This window comes from Anoplopoma fimbria, chromosome 8 (assembly GCF_027596085.1).
Source record: "Anoplopoma fimbria isolate UVic2021 breed Golden Eagle Sablefish chromosome 8, Afim_UVic_2022, whole genome shotgun sequence".
In the NCBI taxonomy this organism is placed as follows: domain Eukaryota; kingdom Metazoa; phylum Chordata; class Actinopteri; order Perciformes; family Anoplopomatidae; genus Anoplopoma; species Anoplopoma fimbria.
The window spans coordinates 17042307-17065257 of NC_072456.1; the positions used below are offsets into that span (position 1 = coordinate 17042307).

Here is a 22951-nt window from a genome sequence, read left to right on the forward strand (position 1 = left end):
GGGGGGTTTAAAACTGGGACGGGGCAGTACAGAACGAGTCAGTATCACAATTAAATGGTGCAACAATGAACGCTTGGTGTTAAATGATAGAAGGGATTATACAGACCAGGTTAACGTGGTGCAATTCACCATCATTCCCTTCCTTGTATCTTTGAGTTTACCTCTGTATACGTAAACAGACATACCTATGCTTTTTTTGCATTATATGCTTAGGAACTTGACTTTGGAATATTTTTTCTCAAGCAGGAAATAAGCATGAGAGCAGTGCATATAGATATGATATAGCATGTTACTGTCAAAATCAGCCGCACCTCTGGGATCTCTACAGGAGAACAGCGAACGATCGAGTGTTATTACTGTACTTAATAGGCAGTTTCTTTTATCACTAAATCTAATCCAGAATAGTTTAATACATCACAATTAAATTCAACTTGAACAGTTTGGTTGATGTGTGAATTGTTCTTCCTGTAGCTTCAGTGCAAGTAATGGCCTGCGCGGTAGCCCTGCAGACGCATTTGGCCTCAGTAATATACCTAGAATTAAAGCTATGACATATGCAGAGTGACTGGGTGTTATCTGTTTCACTGAATAAGTAGGTCTCCTGCTATGCTAGGCTACAGCCTTAGCCTGCCCCTCTATGCTTGATAAAAGACATCTCATCATCCTAATAAATTAGCAAAAGAATAGTTTCTGAATGAGAATGGACAGAAAAGCCTGTGTTTATTTTACCAGTCTACTGCCTTTCATGCAAGAGGTCAGCTCAGAAAATAATACTGTTAAACTACAACTTAATCACATTTTCATTTGTGTTTGTGAAAATATAATTTCTTCTGGAATTAAATCTTTGTTTGATAAGTAATGCAGCTTCCATTGAGATTTAAATTGGCCTCATATTTAAATCCCCACAGTAGATATCTGTACCAACACCATCAGTTTCAACATACATGCACATTATGATGTAAGCACATGGGAGTAAAGCTCAGATAACATCTGGATGCGGCAAATCGTTTCGGGCTAAATCAAGCATCATTAAGTCATGACTGATACCAAGCATGCTAAAGTAAGCCTACTGATTCCCTCAAATATCCAACTGTTTTATAGCTGTACTTTGCACCTGTAGACACAAAATCAGCACAATTTATTACCCTGGGCATGTAACTGTATGTTTAATTATGCTCCTCTGATTCATAGAGAGTTAGCAGGATGTGTTCATGTACATTAGCTGGTTAGTGTGTCAGAGAGACACACCACCAATGTACATGACAAAGCAATAATAATTTTAATGAATGTCTAAATATTGCAAACACAGCTTTTATGGATTTTTGGGAAGCATTAGTGGTTCCACTCCATCTAGCTTGTTAACTGCGTACAATAATCAATGCAACAAATCACAGAACCTACACAGCAAGGTTATGTCTGTTGCTTTTGTGTTTTATTGTGAAGCACTTTGTGATGTCTGTTCTAGACAGATGCTATATAAATGCACTGTATATGCGGTTATGGGTTCTAAAAGAAGTACAGACTTTATGTCTCAGTGCCAGGTGTATACAACCCCCCCTCCCTTTCCTCATAACAAGTAGTTAACATGGTTGACCTTTATGCTGCCCTTAGTGCAGAGCTCCAGAGTATTTTACTGTAATGGGGAATTATGATACGCAGGATCTGGAAATCCACTGTGTGTACTTTTACTAGGGCAATGAAATCAAAAGCAGTGACCCATGAGGCCAAGTATGCTTGATGCTTCCAATGGCATTAAGGGCTGAAACAAATGTAGTGGTTTCAGCAGGAAAGCACAGAAACCTTTTGGTCACTGCATGGGAAACACAATTAATCACTAATTTGCCCAAGATAAATTAAACTTATGGATGAAATACACGAGTCATGTTCTATGAGATGGTGGTGAGGTGAGGCATGGAACAATCAGCAGGATGAGAACAGAGACAGGCTTTGCTCCCTTCTGCCTAACAGTGCTAAACAGCCCCTCAGTCTACAAATATTTTCTTTGGCAACGGGAGCTTGGATGTCATTGACAACCATTCTGAAAGGCAACAATATTATTTCTTAGCTTCAATTTTGCATTCAGTTTGACCTGAAATCGGGAGGTGATTCCATCTGCTCAGGAGAAATGTAAGTGCAACTTTCCTGGCTTAAGTTGACAAAAAAACTTTTTTTCAGAATCCCAAACCCCTCTCATGTTGAGAGCGGTTTATCTCTTTTGATTTTTGCAATTGACATAAATGTCATATATAGTTAACATATATAAACTATATACATGCATATAGATTACATAGATTTGATTACAGATTGTAATGCAGTTAACAGAGAGTCTGGTCCTGGTCTTTCTTACCAATAATGTAATCAACACCAGATTGTAGATTATTATGGTCCTTAAAATTCATCAAATATCTTTAGACATCAGATAATGATTCTAGTGGGAGGGAGCACGGATATGTTGATGAAATAATTAACTTTGTAGTTAAATCTTCTAACATAGCTTCTGAAATCTGAACTTTTATCTTAAATGGCAACCACATCAGAAGTGTTAATTGTTAATTTGGTCTGAAGTTGTTTTCTCAAAAGGCAGTTGGTCTGATGCCGCTCTGCCTGATGTCCAGTTGTATGTCACCAGAGAGCAGGCAATCCCCTGTGGCTTTAACCTTTTTGTCCTAGGAACCATGCCAATTTAAATGAGGTCTGATACCTTATTACTTAAATTATTAATTCATTTTAGTTTGAATTGATTTGTGTTTTTTCCTTTTAAGTAACGATACATTTTTACTTCTGCCAATAGCATTCAAACTCCAAAAATCATAAAAGTGGTGTTTATTTGTAAAGAGTATCTTTCTGTGAAAGTATTATAAATACTTGTGTTTGCCACAGCATATTTTCAATGATAGTCCAACATCCAGTGAAATGCTAACTTCTGTGGATGGCCTCACAATTAAATCATACCTGCACGACTCTATTGAGGTAAATTTAAGAGAGTCCTCCAACAAGTGTAGCTTTTATGAAAAGAGAGTTGGTAATGAGAACCTAGCATTTGTTTCAATGTAAATACTTCTGACCAAGTGAGTTCTGTATCACTGAACATTGAGGATGAAGAATAGGTAAAAGATCAACTGAAGACTTGGGCAAAGATAATGAATGGGAATGAAGTCTATTTCCAGTTGAAACAGCAGGACAATTTAGCTGTCTTTGCCTTGAAGGTGGAGTCAATGATTCTCGAGAAATGGGAAGAAAAACTGTATTGGATTAGATTCACTGACTGCACCTTTAATCATGGTAATTGACAACAAGGATTCAAACCATACATATGTTAAGATAGACCATCCTTTTTGAACATGGAAAATACCTTTTTCATGTCAGACATTTTTATATTTTTGAGCAGGTGAAGCACAGAGGTAATTAGTTTAATCAATGATGGCGCCATTCTTTTGAGGTGTCGCAGTAAGACTGCATACACAATACCAGTGCATAGAATTGTCATGCAGCCATTATTAATGTTATCAAAATGTCTGCTTGCACACTTCATAGAGTATAAATGCAATGTTCAATGTTACTGGCACAGCCATGGGGAACAGGTGTGAGTAATAATGACTCCCACATTCGACAGTACCCTTTGGTGATAACCACAGGAGGCATGTAGGCTCTCAATTAAACTGATGGAGCTAAATATTACAGCTTGCGAGTGCTCACAAACGTGAAGAGAATTGTGGAGCGCTGAGCTGATGATTCAGCGTGAAAATACCTTCTAATGACATCTTTGAGACGGTCAAAGATTAGTCAGGCCTCCAAGATGAGTTAAAACGGATGAAGTATGGTGATGTAACTTCACCATGATTGTATATATTTTGCGAAGACCACAAAATGCCACTAAGCATTATAAAAATGTGATTGTGCTCTTACAGCCGACAACCACTTCCTTATTGTTTATCTAACAGTGTCCTTGACGCACTCTGCTTTTAATGAGCCGTGCAGAAGGATGTTGCTCTACTCCCTTTTATTGTGCTTTTTGGACGGTGTGTTTGGCTAGACACTAACAGCTGACGCAATACAGCAGTGGATGTTGCAGACCCACAGAGTGGAGATTTGCATGGTGATTTGCTAATATGCAGCTGAAATCATGCTGTAAATGTCATCTCTGAGGGAAGTAATTAACCATTATAACCATTACCAGTATTTGTGTTCCCACTAAGACATTTGTATAATGACTGGAGAGATAATGGGGGGATATGGATACTGCAAAATTCATTTTCGTACCACGGACAAATTCTGTTGCTAAGATGTAATACAATCATCCAAAAGATGGACCCTGTTGGGCAAGTTGTGATTTGATTTGAAAAGTTTTGACAAAACTAAGCATGGAACCCAAATAAATAAACAATAAAGCAGTGTTTAGGCTTTGGAAACTCAGGGGGAAAATAAGTTTGCTGGTAAGTAAAAAGATTTATAGGACTGAATGTGAGTTTAAATTTGGACCAATGTGGTGCGAGGGGGATTATTGTATTGATCCAAACATATGTATTTATAAATGTGCATTTTGTAGACTTATTTCTATCAATGTTACAATTCTTATACAACTAAACATTAATATATTTTGTTTATTAATTTGATTTACAACAGTTAAATTGTTATGAAATGCCAACCATTGTAAAAGTGCAGCAACGCTATAGGATGTTATTTTCTGCCAATATCATCCACATCTAAACGTAAGTGTAGCTTATGACAAGTAATGGAAGATGTCTTGTGTTGCAAGTGTTATACTGTAACATATATCTCATGATTTATGTATTTTTTAGTCAGATGTGGTCTATGGACTCCTGTTTGAACAAATACAAACATACATATAATTCCCAAACGAATGGACAAATTTCCATTTGAAAGAATCTAATTAGGCTGCAGTCTATCTTGATAAATGAAAGCCAATATATTTAGTTGCATCATCCTGCCCAGGATGCAAATTGTATTCCTATCGATTACAGCAGAAAGGCGGCTTTGTAAAGGTCATAGAAGCCATTAAACAGGAATCACATCCTTTATAGAGGCCTCTACTTTGAAGAACATTATATGTTCAGTTCTCAACCTTGACATTACAGGGAAAGAAAAAAACACAACATTAATCCTCAAAAAAAGAAGAAGAATAGATGGAAGAAAATCTACTGTTGATGTAAGTAATGTTAGACCACCAACAGCCCTAACAACAGTTGTTTGTGAGCACATGCTGAGATATTTGAGAGACTAACAGAGGCCCTTCTCACCTGTGAGAGATGTCACTCCAAGCAAATTAAAGAAATCAGAGTGAGGTTAATTTCACATTCAGCGCCAATGCTTGCTAAGTCCCGTTGCAGTAAGCAATTTCCCACATTGTGTAGGGGAGCTGTGAGTACACTTCCTTCAGGGCTGCAATACGTAGATAGTGCAGGCATGGCTGAAGAATCCATTATAGCATAGAGGAGCTTTTTCTACATCAATTTATCCTTTTAACTCCTGAAAAATGGAGAACGACCCACGCTGCTACATTGTGTGCTACTGCCTTCTGGCCCCAACTCAAGGTGTGGGCAAAAACTAGGGGTAGAATCGCACGATGTGCTGGACCTGTCTGGAAAACGTGCGGCTTGTCTGCCTTGATACAAACTGTAACCCCTACCCTGCTCTCTGCCTGTCAATCTGAGGCCACTAAAATCCAGAGAGAGGAAATGGGCCAAAGGAGCCCCAAGTCATGTCTAATTGCATGTGTGCGTTCACCTCAGTGACCCATACAATTTCCTCACTGTTACTTTCTGTGCTGACATATTTAGCCAAATGCACTGTAGGCAGTGAAAGACAATTTCAGGTACTGGACTTTGAGACTGAGGTTGGGAGATCTACAGTGGATATAAAAAGTCTACACACCCCTGTTAAAATGCCAGGTTTTTGTGATGTAAAAAAACGAGACAAAGATAAATCATGTCCGAACTTTTTCCACCTTTAATGTGACCTATAACGTGAACAATTCAATTGAAAAACAAACTGAAATCTTTTAGGGGGAAAAATAAAAAATAAAAAACTTACAATAACCTGGTTGCATTAATATGAACACCCTTCAACTAATACTTTGTTGAAGCACCTTTTGATTTTATTACAGCACTCAGTCTTTTTGGGTAGGAGTCTATTAGCATGGCACATCTTGACTTGGCAATATTTGCCCACTCTTCTTTGCAAAAGAGCTCCAAATCTGTCAGATTGCGAGGGCATCTCCTGTTCACAGCCCTCTTCAGATCACCCCACAGATGTTCAGTTGGATTCAGGTCTGGGCTCTGGCTGGGCCATTCCAAAACTTTAATCTTCTTCTGGTGAAGCCATGCTTTTGTTGATTTGGATGTATGCTTTGGGTCGTTGTCGTGCTGAAAGGTGAAATTCCTCTTCATCTTCAGCTTTCTAACGGAAGCCTGAAGGTTTTGTGCCAAAATTGACTGGTATTTGGAACTGTTCATAATTCCCTCCACCCTGACTAAGGCCCCGGTTCCAGCTGAAGAAAAGCAGCCCCGAAGCATGATGCTGCCACCACCATGCTTCACTGTGGGTATGGTGTTCTTTGGGTGATGTGCAGTGTTGTTTTTGCGCTAAACATACCTTTTGGAATTATGGCCAAAAAGTTCAACCTTGGTTTCATCAGACCATAGCACATTTTCCCATATGCTTTTGGGAGACTTCATGTAAGTTTTGGCAAAATTTAGCCGGGCTTGGATGTTTTTCTTCGTAAGAAAAGGCCTCCGTCTTGCCACCCCACCCCATAGCCCAAACATATGAAGAATACGGGAGATTGTTGTCAGATGTAGTACACAGCCAGTACTTGCCAGATATTCCTACAGCTCCTTTAATGTTGCTGTAGGCCTCTTGGAAGCCTCCCTGACCAGTTTTCTTCTTGTCTTTTCATCAATTTTGGAGGGACGTCCAGTTCTTGGTAATGTCACTGTTGTGCCATATTTTCTTCACTTGATGATGACTGTCTTCACTGTGTTCCATGGTATATCTAATGCCTTGGAAATTCTTTTGTACCCTTCTCCTGACTGATACCTTTCAACAATGAGGTACCTCTGATGCTTTGGAAGCTCTCTGCGGACCATGGCTTTTGCTGTAAGATGCAACTAAGAAAATGTCAGGAAAATCCTACTAGAACAGCTGAACTTTATTTGGGATTAATCAGTCACTTTGAATGATGGCAGGTGTGTACTGACTACTATTTAACATGAGTTTGACTGTGATTGGTTAATTCTGAACACATCCACATCCCCAGTTATAAGAGGGTGTGCACACTTATGCAACCACATTATTTTACTTTTTTATTTTTAATTTTTCCCCCTAAAACATTTCAGTTTGTTTTTCAATTGAATTGTTCACGTTATAGGTCACATTAATGGTGGAAAAAGTTCTGACATGATTTAACTTGGTCTCATTTATTTACATCACAAAAACATGGCATTTTAACAGGGGTGTGTAGACTTTTTATATCCACTGTATGTGAATGTGTGATTAGAAAAATAGCTAAGACAAGGCCGAGACTAGCATACGTCATATAGCAAACAATCAATCAAGACTAATACTCTTAATTAGTTTGACTGAGGAAAATGTTTCATCAATATGTTTGATAATCTTTTTGCATTAGAATTGATGCATAAAACAACATGTTGATTGCAGTAAAAATATATATTTTTTTCTTAAAATCTCTAAGGTATATTTCCCTAAATAAGTGGTTGATCAGGAAAGATGTAGTTAATAAGAATTAAATACAATAGGGTAAATACCGGTAGCTGTATCCTTCAGAGGATATGAGTTAAAAATATTAGACACTTTTTACTTTACTATCAAATTTGAACATACTGTACTGTGGAAGTTTTGAAAAGTTAACTTCATAGCACAGCTCAACTGTGCTTATTATTTAATCAACCATCTTGGCCGCCACAGTGCGAGGTATTGAATCAATCTGTGGAGCTTGGCCAATGCATGAATACTTAACACGCTGCAATATGAATCTGAATCTATATTTAACCTGGGATGTATGCAGAATGAGTGGCTTTTACAAGATTGATGAAATTCAACAAGAATGGAACAAAAACAAGATATATCAGTCCATATCTACAAAATTAGTATTATGGTGATATAGGGATATTGAGAAGAGTTGAATCAATCACCCCAATTAATCATAGAGTCAAAACAAAAACAATTGCTAGCCTTTAACAATGTAATGTTTTGAGTATTATTTTTAATGACCCTTGGTAAGTGGATGACCTGCTTTACCTGCTGAGCCACAGTCACTCGGATTAATCACTCAGGAAATAACCAATTGTACCTTTGAAGTTCTGTAATGTCAAAGGGTCTTACAGTGAAAAATTGTTCATGTATGATTTGGTGCTGAATACGAGATTAGGAGCATATCTATTGCCTCCACACTGCTCTCAACATGGCGACTGTTGAGCCGGCGGTTCGCAGCTAACAGTGCAAAGAGCTGCAAAAGTGCTCATAAAACAGACGGGCACACTTGCTTGGCTATGAAAATAAAAAAAGAGTAGCTCGCATTAGGTCATACACAGAGGGGGGCAACTTAATTATCTGCTTAGGTAGACTTTAATCCACTATATCTTCACATAGCTGCTATATTAATGCTCTGAATATCAAATTTTAACTAATTTTTCTTTTTAAGTCACTGCATGGAAGTAAATCATGTATGGCTGCCAGCTGCCATTAAATATGTGCCGAGTGGCAGTAACTATATCACATTTTAGATAAAACAGGTCTACTTTGCATCTTGTTACTAACACTCAATTAAACCATGTGCCCATTGAGCACCTCTTTAGTTCGCAAAACTCAGCTCAATAGCCGAATGGGGAAGTGTTACACATGGCTCCTGCTGTTGATATCTGAAATTTAAAATGCAGCGTCTAACTCGCTATCTTTCACCTCCCGTCGTGTTTAAAGCATGCTTAAGAGTCAGCCCTTGAACTGTGCATCAGTTCATCGTAAACTATGAGAAAAGGAAACCAGTGCTGAATGAGACATTCCTGGTGAACAGGCCCCCTGAAACTTGCTAAGCATCTCATAAAGAGCTGCCAGATTCCAGTGTGACATGGCAGACGCAACTCAAGGTATGTAGCAGTGATACAAAGTCGAGTTTGAATAATTAATTGTGGCGTTCGCATTGAAACCGACGGAGCTGCCGTTCTTATGCACTTGCTGTTGCCACTTAGCTCAGGACCAAGCAAGTTCTGTTGGATCTGGCTTTGAGTAAAATACTGTACACATACTGCATTTACTTGTCAGTTTAAAAGATGCTGCTGTCTGTTTCTTGGGGGTATGTTTTGGGGAAGCTGTACCTCGTGCACTGAAATGAAAAAGCAAAAAATCATACAGTATATAGAGGCCTTGGAGTCCTATATACTTGGCATGCCTTATGTGAGAAAGTAAAGATAAGAGGAGGACCTTGATGATGTATTCTCTCCACACTGTCAAAAGCAAGAGGAGGCTTTGTGCTCAGAGATTGAGAAAATATGAACAAAGTGATGATGTTATGTACCACGGTGTCAGCTTTAATAAAACAAAGTTTGAAGAGAGCTACTAATATTATTGTCAAACAAACCTCAAGAAACGCTAAAACTTTCCCTTCATTGGAATCAAACTCTACCTACTTGGCCTCCTGCAATAGTAAATTGTTTGGATGCTGATTCAGATTCTGTTAGTGAAGGTTAAAGCCAAGTTGAGGTGTTCATCATTAGAGAGTAGGTTAGAGTAAATTCAACTTAAAAGAGTTATATCTCTAGAAAAGCTCTAGATATTTTTGTTAGGGGTTGGGAGCCAAAGGGAACATCATTTTAAGTATTTATATACTTTGTTGTTTACTTGTTTTCCATTAATCAGTTATTACGTTTTATATATTTACATTAAATAGTTAGATTTGTTCTTTCTTTTGAACACTTGAATGATTTTGGACATACTGTATAAAGCTGAGTGAATAGAATATTTCCTAAAGTTTTATGCAGGCTGAAAACTCACCTCTTCAGGAAGTAGCCTTCCTCTACCCGGATGACTGTGTCCAGGCATACAAGCTGTACCAAGATCTTCTCCGACATCAGATTTGTGTTCCAATAAACTTATATATTCGACTGATGACAGCTGAAGCTCATCAATTATTCTTTATTTGTCTAAGTGAAGATTAACGTATAGTAAATAAGTTTTCCAGATCAGAAAGTGAGAAAGAAGTTTACGCCCCAGCTGAGTCCCATCACAGGAAACAATCAAATACGTATTCTGCTATACTAGTCAGCCTTTTCAAAAGGTCACACTTCTATCCAATGGATTCAAATCTCAATTGAAAAAGCTTATCAGAGCATTTTGCCCAGCCATCCAGCCAACCGACCCCAGACTGAAACAGACTTTGTTAAAGGCTTTTACACCCCCCTCCCTGTGAACTGAAGAGTGCATAAGCAATACCCTGAAAGGCGGACATGTCACACAAGCTATCGTGAGCTTTAGGAGTAGAATAAGTTGTGATGTCTAGAGCTAAATAAATGTATAATGACAGAGTTGCTTCTGGGAGTATTACCACTGAACTTCTTCTTATAGTATCTCTACTTTAAATACAGCTATTGTTTAGAACATCATAAATCCTTGAGTAGAAGCTGCAGGATCCAAAATGATCGCATTGATATATACACAAACTTGGCAGATTCCCATTAATTACTTTCAACTGGTGACTGTGCTGCAGCACTGGGACAGTTGGGGGTAGAATCCTTGCTCAAGGGCCGTCAACAACGGTTAATAAGGCTAGAGCATGAAACATTCACTTTGCACATCCAGATTTCCACAGCTGATTTGGGGACTCTAGCGGGCTTTCCAGTCATGAGCGACCTTATCACGCAGCAATCACCCCCAAACTCCTGAGGACTTCCCTGCCAAGCACATTTTTTACATGGGCACTTAAACTGTTCCACAACACAGCAATGCTTCTTTAAGCCAGCTGAACTCCAGATATATGCTAACACCGTTTCTTCTCCTAGTAGCATGTCAACAAAGATGATCTGTGTGTTACAAGTACTTGCTTCAGTTTGCATCTCTCCGACTGAAGACCATTCATCAACTTTATATGCACACATACTGAGCCAAATTATCGTCTCAATAAACAGTTTATGGCCACACTTGACTGGATGCACAAAGTTTATTCTTAGCTGGCAGTTTGCTGGTTGGCAGGAAGGGGAGAGAAAGAAAAAATGCAAACACAAAACAGTCGGAGTGGGAATAGGAACTTGACAGTCAGTCAGGGCAATTTATCATCCTGTCAAACTTCACTGACTGCTGCAGCAGAGCTATCCACGGAGCAAAAAATCTCCACCTCCAACCCAAAATGGCTGAGTATTGACGAGAGTAAGGCTGGCAAATAAAACCTGCCATGTAGACATGTTTGTCACTTCACAGCCATTTCACCTGCTTGGCCTCATGTCAATGAAAGCAATTGCTCCTATCAAATATAAATAGCCCAAATCATGTGCTGAAGGTGTAACGATACTATACGGTGCTAATAAGATTCATGAAACAAAAAATAGGGTTTTGATATAAACTCACAAAACAAAAAGTTTGACTGAAGATGCACTATTAAATTTGGAAATTTGTTATCCTATGCTTGATACTAAAGTTTGTCTTATAGATTGGGTTGAAAATGCTTCTATACTATTTTAAATCAATTATTCAATCAAATTTTTTACAAGTTGATCCTTCTATAGATCTACTGAGAGAGCTCAATACGCTGCAATACACCACAGTCAAATAGCAAAGTTTCTTTACTGAAGAAAACAAAGTATGAACTTGTTTGGACCAATAGTCTCCAAACTATTTACTTCCTGTCGGCAATTTTCCAATCCTGAAAAGCAACTTGCATTTTTTTTGTGTTAATGGTCGTTTAAGTAGTTCAGCTGGTGGTTGCATGTTTGCTTTGTATTGAGTGGGACATTCCTAACTGACATGAACATTTCCATATGCTCTGACTACACATTCAGGTTGCCTGTGCACCGGCTGGAGCCGCCTGTTCTGCATATCCAACAGATTTAATTGAATTCCATCTATAGGTAATTAGCCTATTACAACCTTTCAGTTGTACCATGTCCTTTGGACAAATGGCCCTTACTACAATAACCGACTCAAAGATCCCATGGCAAATGGCTTCCTTTCTGATGTGCTGGGAGACAGTCTGTGATTACATTTCGTCCTGGGCCCTTTCATTTGACCAGCATATAATTTCTTTCCCGGCATACTTCAAAGCGTGGACACTTCAAAGTAGAATGAGTGACTGCCACTCGGACTCCGAGGATGGCTCTTTTGATCATCTTCTGAAAACTCCCCTAACGCAATCAGGGTAAGCACACCAGAGAGGGGGATTTGACAGCCATAAGATAAATGCAGTCATCCTCACAGCTATCAGATAAGCACAGCATGCTCTAATCCATTAATATGAAAATGAGGGAGGACTGGAAGTGGCTGGGTGGGGGCTGTGCAGCAACAGTTAAATGCTTTAGAATGAGTTTTCAAAGAGAGGATTCAGTATTCAAAGCACTTAATGGTGTATGTGTGCTCTGACTAGGAGCCACCAACATAAATTATAATGATAATAAAAAGTCTTTGTTAATGCACTTTAAATGCCAAAGCAAATCGGAGGTTCCCCTGCAGTGATGAGAGCTGAATCTTTTTAAACTAGAAATACTCCATACACATCAGCATGTTTGATTTTGTGGCATGATGTGCTCAGGTAATACATTAACTACTGCCTTGAGAAAGTAACAAAATCCATGGCTTTTTGTTTGTTATCTATTTGAAAAGTGTCATATCAAAAAATGGAAGTGTACAAATATAGAGGTGAGAAGTAGGAACATTCAAGGAGATATGTTTGTCCTAATACTTATGCAACATACAGACACATGGATAGATGTATTGTATCTTAAAAGGGGATATCTTTTTCATCTGCTGAGTTCATTATTTAAGGTAAAACCCTATGGGGGTCCTTTAGACAAGGTCACTAACGGACAGCCATACTGGCAGCAGAAACCAAGCCATTCAGCTAGCTAATAGATATATTAATACAGAGTAATACAGAGACACATGAGTATTCCACAGAGTTAATCCTTTTTTGATTTGATTATTTTTACATATTGACTTCTATTGAAAAATTGCAGATGGATTATTTAAATAATTTGTAGTGCATTAATTCAGGAAACTCATGAAGGGAATTACAGAACTTAATTAAATCAATTTAATTTAAGTGCAACTACGTCAAAAACATGTTTGTCCAGTGTTATTTCCAATAAAGTAAGCTTGAGGGAGAATGTGGTTGGTAAAGGGAAAAGTATATCAATATGATACGTTTGCAAAATCGTTAATGTTTTATACATGCGTTATTGAAAACATATTTACATATCCAATACTTTATAAGTGGGTTAACAGGCTCTCGTTTTTTTCCTCTGAGTTAATCAAATAGAATGTATGATAGCCTTTAACATTCGATTCAATGTAATAAGTAGACTACAATTATCATAAAGAAACAAACACTCAGGCTCCCTCATGTATCGCAATGGTGTACTGCAGGTATAAATGAGTACTAGAAGATCATGGAAAGAATTCTGTAAATTTATTTGCCGACCCTAAGAAAAATGTCCTGCGACCCACCTGTGGGTCCGGAGCTGGTCTTTTGTCATGATCTCTTTATCCGACTGAGATTTCACTCATTTGCCATCACTGTGCTGCATGGCCTTCATCCCAAAACAAGTTAAACCAACATCCATCTCCCCTGTTAAAAATAAACAGATTGCCTACTGATGTAAACCAGTAATTCCCTTATCTTACAATTGTATCTCTCCAGGAGTTAAGAGCCTAGGTGAGTGTGTTAGTGGTCGGAAACTATTTCATAACCGATTCAAAGAGAAACAATAAATTGTCCATTACATCCGTCCTTAAATACATGGCGCTAGATGGAGCTCAATATGTTGTCAGGTCTCCCTGTTTCCATGATATTGTATGTTTACTTGAATATATTATACATCTATCCACTCCCCCTCCCGTCATGAATCCATCCAACCTCATCCATTTCTTGCTTCATCCCTTCCCCTTCCATCTCTTCATAACTACCAGTTCCTCCCTTGTCCTCAGTCCATCACCTATTGATCCTGTCCATGCTTCCTCGTTTCCTCTCTCAATTCATCCAGCCACCCATTCATTAGCAACGGTATGTGAGAGGTGACGTGAACTCACCTGATGGGGTTATGTGTCTCCAGGAAATGCTTGGCTCGGGTTTCCCACTGGCTGTACAGATGAGCGACACATTGCTGCCCTCGTTTACCGTGATGTCGGAGGAAATGTCATATATCTTGGGAGGAACTAGAAAAGAAGAAAAAAAATACGGACACAAAATCAGCATTTCAAATCCGCAACCCCTGGCTCATTTACCAACATCATATATATGTGACATTACATTTGACAGTAAGGTATGCTAGATATCTTATCCGGTGACAACTGGCCTGTGATTCAGTGTTGAGCAAGTAGATACAGTACATCCTATACTTAAATGACCCCTCACTTTGGGTTACATCACACCAGGCACGTTATATTTATACTACATGATTCAGTTTGACATTGCCATCTTGTTAAATATTCTCCGTTGGTGAGTTTTAACCCTCATTCTAACAACATTTGTAGCATACAAGGAGTACCGACTGGGGTCCCTGGGGACCACAAGAATAAACTACTGTAAGAAACAGCCACCATAGCAAAAACTGAGTTCCTCCTAAAGTTATGTAATGTGATGAATGAAGAAATTAATGTTACACAATTTGCATATTGCATTAATTGTATGGGTATTGTAAAGTATCTGTTTATTCTGCATCTGTTTATGTCTCCTTCAAAATGACCCCCTGATAGTGTGTGATATATTTAAGTCAGTACCAATAGGAATCATTTTTTTCTATCTATTCATTTTTACCCATTAACACTGCATAGGCTAAAAATGGGTGCTATTGACTGGGGGCCCCAATATATTGGTATTTCAAAATCCTATTGAAAATGCAATGATTAAAACACAAATGGAAAACACTGACATAGAGTCATTAGGAACAAGTGGAATGAGGTAGTCATGAAAAATTGGCATGATAGAATAAAACACTAGTGAGATTGAGACCTATGAGAAACACACCCATGATTAATTAAGAGACTAGATACAACCCTTTTGCCCCTTGCACCTTACTGTGCGCCCAGATTATACGCTATTTTACTTGGACATGTTCTGAATTCTGCACCATGCACTTTAGACCACGGCAATAGATTTGAACTGGGCCCTCTATTGGTTGCTTAAATGTCAGCTAACATAGCTTGATAGCAAATGCTACCTAGGAGTTAAAGCTTGGTTTGTAATCAGCAGTCTGTGTCCGCTCACAGGGCTTGATAAACTTACCTTTCTTTAAAAACAATGAAATTGTCATGGACATGATTCTTTTCTGTTTATAGTAACACATGTAATTATATCATGAGCAGTGATTAAGCTGTTGACCGTAACTATGGGTAATATTTCGTGACAGAGCCAGGCAGTCAGTTAGATCCACCCACCCACCCAGAGGCTTCAATCGGGTCAGTCAATTCTCAAACCGCTATTCACAAGAACAAAACCAGACTGGTTTGACTCACTCAACCAAAAAAACTTGGGCAGTGATTCATAGGTCTGGTTCAAGGCTTCACTTCAGGCGCTTTGGAAGCTGTGCATTATAAATCCATAAAGTCCTTTAAAATCATATTTCCGAGAAAGGAAAAGTGAATTTAATTTTCTACCGAGGGCAGCTCATCAACAGTCCCTGCTGGACATTACTTACTATCATAATTGACAAGTTACTGAGCACTTAAATCCCCTTGAAGCTTTGATGTTAAAAGCTTCGGTATTTAGGCTGCTCCAAACACACGCAGACACACATGCAGCCGCCCACAAAGGCATTTATACACATTTAACCGAGCACACATGCAGACACATGGGCGTACGTGCACACGCATACAGGCTTATGTGACACTATTTTAATCTGCAAGATTTGAATCTCTGAGGGAGCGTTTCTGCAGTGGACTGTGCTATACAGTAATGGCTTCTCAGTCGTCTGGGGCTTCCAACTATTCGACCCTCTGATCCCTCCTGATGCCTGCTAAAAAAAAACTAACAAAAGAAAAGTTGATTCAACAATTTCCTGAGTTCCTCTTTAGACCCACCAACACTTTTTTGAGTCACGTGTTCTTCTTTTGTTATTGAGCTCTGTCCAGTTTCGCTGCAGCCACTCTCCTCTTCACTCTATTATGAGCCACAATACAGAGGATGTGGCTGGGAACATACCGCATGAATAATGACAATATCCACCATGTGATTTGCACGGATTTAGATTTTCTTTACTGTTCTTATCCCCCCCCCCTAAAATATCGTACAATGGAGTTAAAAGAAATGAATGAACTACACTGGACATTATGATTTGTGGTCTGGACCCACTACTGCACCACTGCTCATTAACAGTGCCCATAAACACTGCCCCATAACCGGAATGCTCTGACTATAAGAGCACTAATTGCATACAAAGATCAAATAGCCTACACATAAAGGATGGTGCATCAACAAAGGCACCAACACTCATATAACTGGAATCTTATGATGCAAGGAAAACACATCTATGATTCACAAATGGTACCAGCCCAGCCTGTTCTGACCCAGCCACACACAGGCACAGCCCTCAATGACATGAGAGACAATCACTGGCGCTTTCTGTTTCTGCGGGTGGGGGGGGATAGGCGTCATTTTTGATCAACAGATCTGGATCTAAATGAGATGAAAGTGGCGGACCTTCAGTGGGAGAGGACCCGAGGCGATGTTGAATCTAGGTTATTGCTTGTCAGACTCCTGTGTTTACTTGCTGTAGGACCCCACTGTTGACACATCTCCTCAGTGTCTGATAGCACAAAATTGAAAATGTTGGTGTTGTCTACTGATCCTATCTCTCCCTTGCAGGGACTGAGAGGTTTTCAAAGGTTCAGATGAAGAGCCCTCAGTTTTTCAGCTCAAAGCTACTGTAGCGCAGTTGCTTTACTGTATAACACTGTTTGCGCCGGCAGAGAATAACAAAAGTCATGGAAACAGAATAAAAGATCAATAGAAATCAGTCAAACTTCAGACACATGGGACTGCCTGTGAAGAACAGAGCAGTAATTTATGCACCAGACAACAACCCGGGCTTTTGTTTCATTTCTTAAAAAAACGATTGTAGTTTGAGACCATCAAACTATTCTGATCTATTGCAACCAAAACTGCTCCAAGAAGTGATGCCGTGGTTTAATTATTTGATCAAGCCAGGACACATTAACTGTCAAGTCTGTATTCTCCGTCAATCGGATCATGCGCGCCTTGGGATCGGATTAGCCAGACCAAAAGTGGACGAGATGAAGAGGATTGGCTCACATTGAGTTCGGATCTCAGTGAGGTGTGGACAGTATGTGAGCAATATCCAGAAAATTCATCAGACGTAGGTCTCGCATCATCTGGCGCTGGAGCACATCTGAGACCTGCTGTCTGACTTGTGTAAAGTCACTACTGATGCAAACCCAACATTTTCTTTTTTTTTGCTAATTCAAAATTAAAGCTTTTCAATAACAAAATAAAGGAACTATTATTGTGAAGAATTTATAGGAACACATGTTCATTATCAAATTTGCAGAGCTTTGTAAGTTGCTATTCTTCAATAAAACAGGTCTACTAATACAGCATGTAGGAAGAGTAAGTAGCAAAAAGGGAAAAGAAATGTGTTCATCCAATGTTTTACAGCTGCTCCTTTGACCACGTAATGTAAAAAAATCAGTATCCGATCAGGCCGGTCACAAAATATCCTTAATCTCAATTTACTGATAACTGTTCAATGTGAAGCATTTATTAATATGTGAGGGATAGTGATAGTGATAGAAGGACTTCGGACCCAGCTAATGCATAAGCAAAATATGATTCTGCCATCTGTTGTCCCTTATTAACTAGATCTTATATAAGTGAGAGTCTCGTTGCTAGGTTACAGTGCTGAGACATTGCATGCATTGATGCTGAGGGTCCATAGGATGGACACTTGATATTGAAGGCTGAAGGGGTTATTTGGCAAATAGAAATTCCACACTCACTAATGAGAAAGTAAAGTTACCAAGTGGCAGCAGAAGTGTTCAGTTTATTTTTACCTATCAGTGTTGGCTCTTAATGATGAAACGTGTTACTGGGTGATTTCAGAAGGAGAGAACGGGTTCAAGGTAGCTCTACCATTACCTTACAGCTTTAAAACTGTTTATCACCAGTGTGATGCAGAGAAATTTGCATACAGAATTTCGGCTCGGGTGATTTTACTGCTTTTTTGTGATGCATTTCCCATCGAAATAGAGAAAATGCGATTGGATGAAAGGAAACAAGACTACAGGTAGCATCAGCACTGACAATGTTCCTCTTTGGATTCTTTAGGCGTATGTCTGTGCAGTTCCTCAGAAAGTAGCATAGAAAATACCCAATCAATGTTTTTGACAGTGTGCTTGAAATGCATATTTTTGATCGTTTTATTTAAATTATTGGCACATAACACAGTTGAAGTGCTAAAGGTAATCAGCTTTTATCCAAGCATAGAAGGTCTTTGCAGTAAAAACACTGCTACTCTGATCTAACATATAGTTAAGCTAAAAACCCAAACCCAGAGACGAGTATCAATATGCTTAAAAAACATTGTTAATAATACCTTATTATGAAAGAGTAATCATTTATTCAAAAACTTTCTTAAAAAATAGTTCCAGATTGGGGGAGATATGTTTCTTCATTTTCATGGTGGAGATTGATCAACAGCAGGTGGAAGCAGCTAACCTGCTCTCTGGGCATCGGTTACAAAATCTGCCTACCAGCACCTTAATCAACGTGTTTCATCTCATCATACAAAACTCCAAAGTAAAAATGACGAATCACCATTTTACAAGGGGTTATACACTGGACTATTCCTTGGCCCTGAACAGTTGCCAGGCAACCAGCAAAAACCCCAGTAAATTACTGCCTCCAGGCCAGAAATAGTCTGGCACATAACCCCCCGTAGAACTACAAATTGTTTTTACACTTTTTGTACTGATTAAACAAATAAAACATAACGTGTTAAGTGATTTTAACAGGTTCTGGTAGTCTGATTTGTTACTGTTAGACAGAGCCAGGCTAGATGTTTTCCCCTGTTTCCATTATTTGTGGTAAGCTCAGCTAATGGCTACAGGATGTCGCTTCTTATATTTAATGGACAGATACAGGACGGATATTTATCTTCTCATCTAATTCTCTGCCAGGAAGCAAACGTCTATTTTCCAAAATGTCAAACTTTACTTTAAAAAATATCCTTAGTCCACAATTTCTTTCAAATCAGGATGAGTATTTTGACAAACTGGAGCCCTCCTCGGTTACTGTTTGTGACTAAAAGTGACCTCTTGGTAAGACGATGTAAGAGGAAGATGGTGGTAATGTTTGAGGAGGAAATTATTCACGTGGATGTTAGTCCCTGCTGTGAAATGCCTTTTAGACATTGTTACGGGCCTTTTCGCTTTCCTATTTCTTGGTTACCACATTACCTTGAAAGCCTGCAAAAACCATTACCATCATTTATCTCTAGGTTGCAGCTCTCTGAGTGCAACATTTTATCTGTTTTACACCTCCTCCACCTCTTGAAACATCAGAGACGGACGTAACTATGCTGCTCCTTGAACAGCGGATCATTATAACCCAACTCTCAATACCTACACACACAGCTTGTCGTTATATTTAGGTGCTAATTCAGTAACTATGCTGTGATTGTCATGTTTGCCCCTTCCTCTCTAATTTTCCCTTCTCCAGCCCTGCGGGAGGTGCTGAGAGTGAGCTGCCACAGCTGATCTGGGTGGCATCATCTTCCTCCTGGCAGACACCTCTGGTGAATAAATAAGCCTCTAATGACGCCACCTTGAATTACCAAAATGCTTACAGCTGCACTATTAAAGTGCAGGGATTTTCTTCTGGAGCTGTAAAGTGGGATGCACACAACTGGGCCCTTTTATTAATTCTGACAAGTCTCTCCAGAATGACTTCTGCTACCAAATTGCAGGACCCCATTACTGGCTAAACCTACTGCCATCCAGCTTTCCAATTAGAGCACAGAGGGGAAGCCCGGCCACTTGTTGTAATGGATGGCAGTATGGACGGTGAGGAGGTGGAGGATTTAGAGAGCAAAGAGGGAGGGAGAGAAAAGGAGAGAAATTCCTGCTTCATTTTCTGTAATTAAAATCCTTAATTTGTCCACCGTCATCCTATACAGAAATGGACGAAGGTGTTGTTACTGCCGCGAGCATCTCCTGTCCGAACACAATTCAATATAATGGTCTCATTAAAATGAGATGCTTACTGATCTGAGGACTGATCATGCTTAATAAACAACATGAAGCACTTTGAAATTGGATTAGGGACAGATTTCAGTTTTAATTTTCAGCTTTGCTTGATACAGTGAACAAATCCTGAGGCGATCTTTGAATGAATCCTTGCAATTCTAAACTAACCAACTCCAAAGCTTAAACCGCAAGTTGTTTGATATGACATTGATATCGATGGATCATCATATAAACCTGTAAAATATACATGTGTTTGCAGGGCGTAATATAAACCTCAGTAATGAGACAGGTTTTCAATTCCCTTACCTCACTGCAGGCAGCGAGAACCAACCAACTTCCAGCCTGTTAATTAGTTGTCAGACAAGGAAACTAAACATAAACAGTGACAGATTAAATTTCTCAAAGGGATTACCTACCTTTGCAGTGTCATAAAGCAGGTACAGATAATTTGTAGTACTAAACTTTGGAAAAAGTTCATCCAAGTAGAAGGATAAAATCTGTCATTATCCAAAAGGTTTTTTGTATGTACATGACAAAAACACATAACCTAAGGGTCTGGAAAAACCATGGACCTCGAATGTAGCAATTTTTACTGTAACGATGGCTGACTTCTCATCAATTCATAGCCCTGAGGCCAGGTGACTAATATGTGTCGTAAAAAAATCTTCAATAGGGGTGCAAAGATACCAAAACTGATATTGGGTATCTGTCCAATAATGTGCCAATGTACTCATACTTTTTTAATCATGAATCTACTCCAATACAATCCCATCCGATACCACTTTGTGCACTCTTGTGTACACATGCAGCCACTTTCTTAATAAGTCTCAATGCATCAATTAGTTTAACTGTGAGGCAGCTGTGTGTCTGTCTGGCATAGTCTGTCAGGGTTTCAGCCAGGGAATTGCAAGCCCGGCATAACAATAGCAAGAGTGTTGTTGTGAGAGAGAGAGTGTATGTGCGAGTATGAAGTAAGCAGTAACGTTATAGCTGTGATGTAATAGTTCAGTACAGTTTATTTGTCGGTGAATAAAGGCTACAAATTCTCAAGACCCGAGCCAAGCTGCCATGTCTTGCTTTCCACCTGCTGATTAAAGTGAAGAGACAACAACATCCCAGACTCACTTAAGGTGGGCTGACCACCTCATAGTTGAATGTTAAAATGTCAACAACAGCATCATGTTGTAAATTTAACATGTTAGGAAGTGAGGAACATTGAATGAAGTTACGGCATGTTTTCAAACACATTGTCAACACAAAATATACGTAGTCCTAATGTTTGAAGGATAACGTAGAATTTTGGGATCAACATGCCAATGTGCCAGCAGTGTGTGCTTTCAAATAAAGAACATCCAGCAGTTGACTCCCAGCCCATGAACTTTGAAAGTCACTCTAGTTTTACCTCCATTATCACCTGCTGCTCATACCATTATTAAACATATCAATCTCAATCATTTCCAACAGAACAACACACACAACCATACTCCAATAATAAAAAGCAATAAAAATGTGCAGAAAAAAAAGGGATTGTTTTCTTTTTCTTTCCATTTATTTGAGCCCAGCAGCAATTGAGGAGGTGGACTAAGTGCTGGAAAGGCAGGGCCAAGACATAAAACCTCATCAGCCTTTATTGCTTGTCTGGTTTTGGCATCTCTTCATATTCTAAGATCTCCTTGTGGCTAAGATGTTTGGTAGGTTAATAAAGAATTGAGATGTGAAGAGTTGCAGCAGACAGCAAACGGCTAAAAACACAACTAGATTCCCAGCAAGGGCACATTAGCTGATGAACATTATTCCGTAATGGTATCATTATCTATGATGAATCCAGTGATTTACCCTATTAATGTACTGCTGGAATTCGCCAGAGGGTCCAATGATAGTGTGTGATAGCGTGGGAATATATGATGATAACTGTATATCAGTTCCAAGTTCAACAGATCAGACATTGGTGTTTTTGATATAACAATTTGTCTTGTATAGTGCATCTGCAAATTGTTGTGTTTAACATGGGAATTCCTCTGTAATAGTTTTTTTTAATGTCGGTGTGCCCTATTTGTTACTTTTGTTGCTCCATCAACATAAGCACACTTTACTGTATTAGTGTACAGTACAAATCTATGCCCATTACTTTAGCTGTAACCCTGAAGTTATAGTCTACTCTCGGTTTATGGCCCACTTTGTTTCTTGTTTTTTCTTCAAGGCAGCACTCCAGTCCTTGAATAAAACAGAAATGACCCCAAAGCTGAGGTAACAATGATGTACAGGTGAGGTGATGATAGCTTGGAGAAAAGTTGAACTTGACAATCCAACATCGAGCTTGCAAAATGTCCCCCTGCGCTGTGCAGACCTTGTCAGAGTAATATAAACCCTTTTACAACCAACGTCATGATTACGTAACGATGTTAGATAGAGGCCAAACAAAAGACAGACTGGAGGCATACATGAATCACCTCAGAGAAGTGGCTAAAGTTACACACCAAAAAAAGTCAGCTTGCTGTGTTGTTGGGTGCTAGAG

The 22951-nt window shown here is 39.1% G+C and overlaps 1 protein-coding gene across 3 annotated transcripts in view; it reads right to left on the reverse strand.

Moving 5' to 3' along the window:
• The window catches only part of negr1 (neuronal growth regulator 1), a 131243-nt gene that overhangs the window by 56631 nt on the left and 51661 nt on the right, over window positions 1-22951 (reverse strand). For all 3 annotated transcript variants that reach the window (XM_054602282.1, XM_054602280.1, XM_054602281.1), the window contains exon 3: window positions 14266-14391. In XM_054602282.1, coding sequence (XP_054458257.1) covers window positions 14266-14391 — 126 coding nt within the window. The remainder of the gene's footprint in view (window positions 1-14265; window positions 14392-22951) is intronic.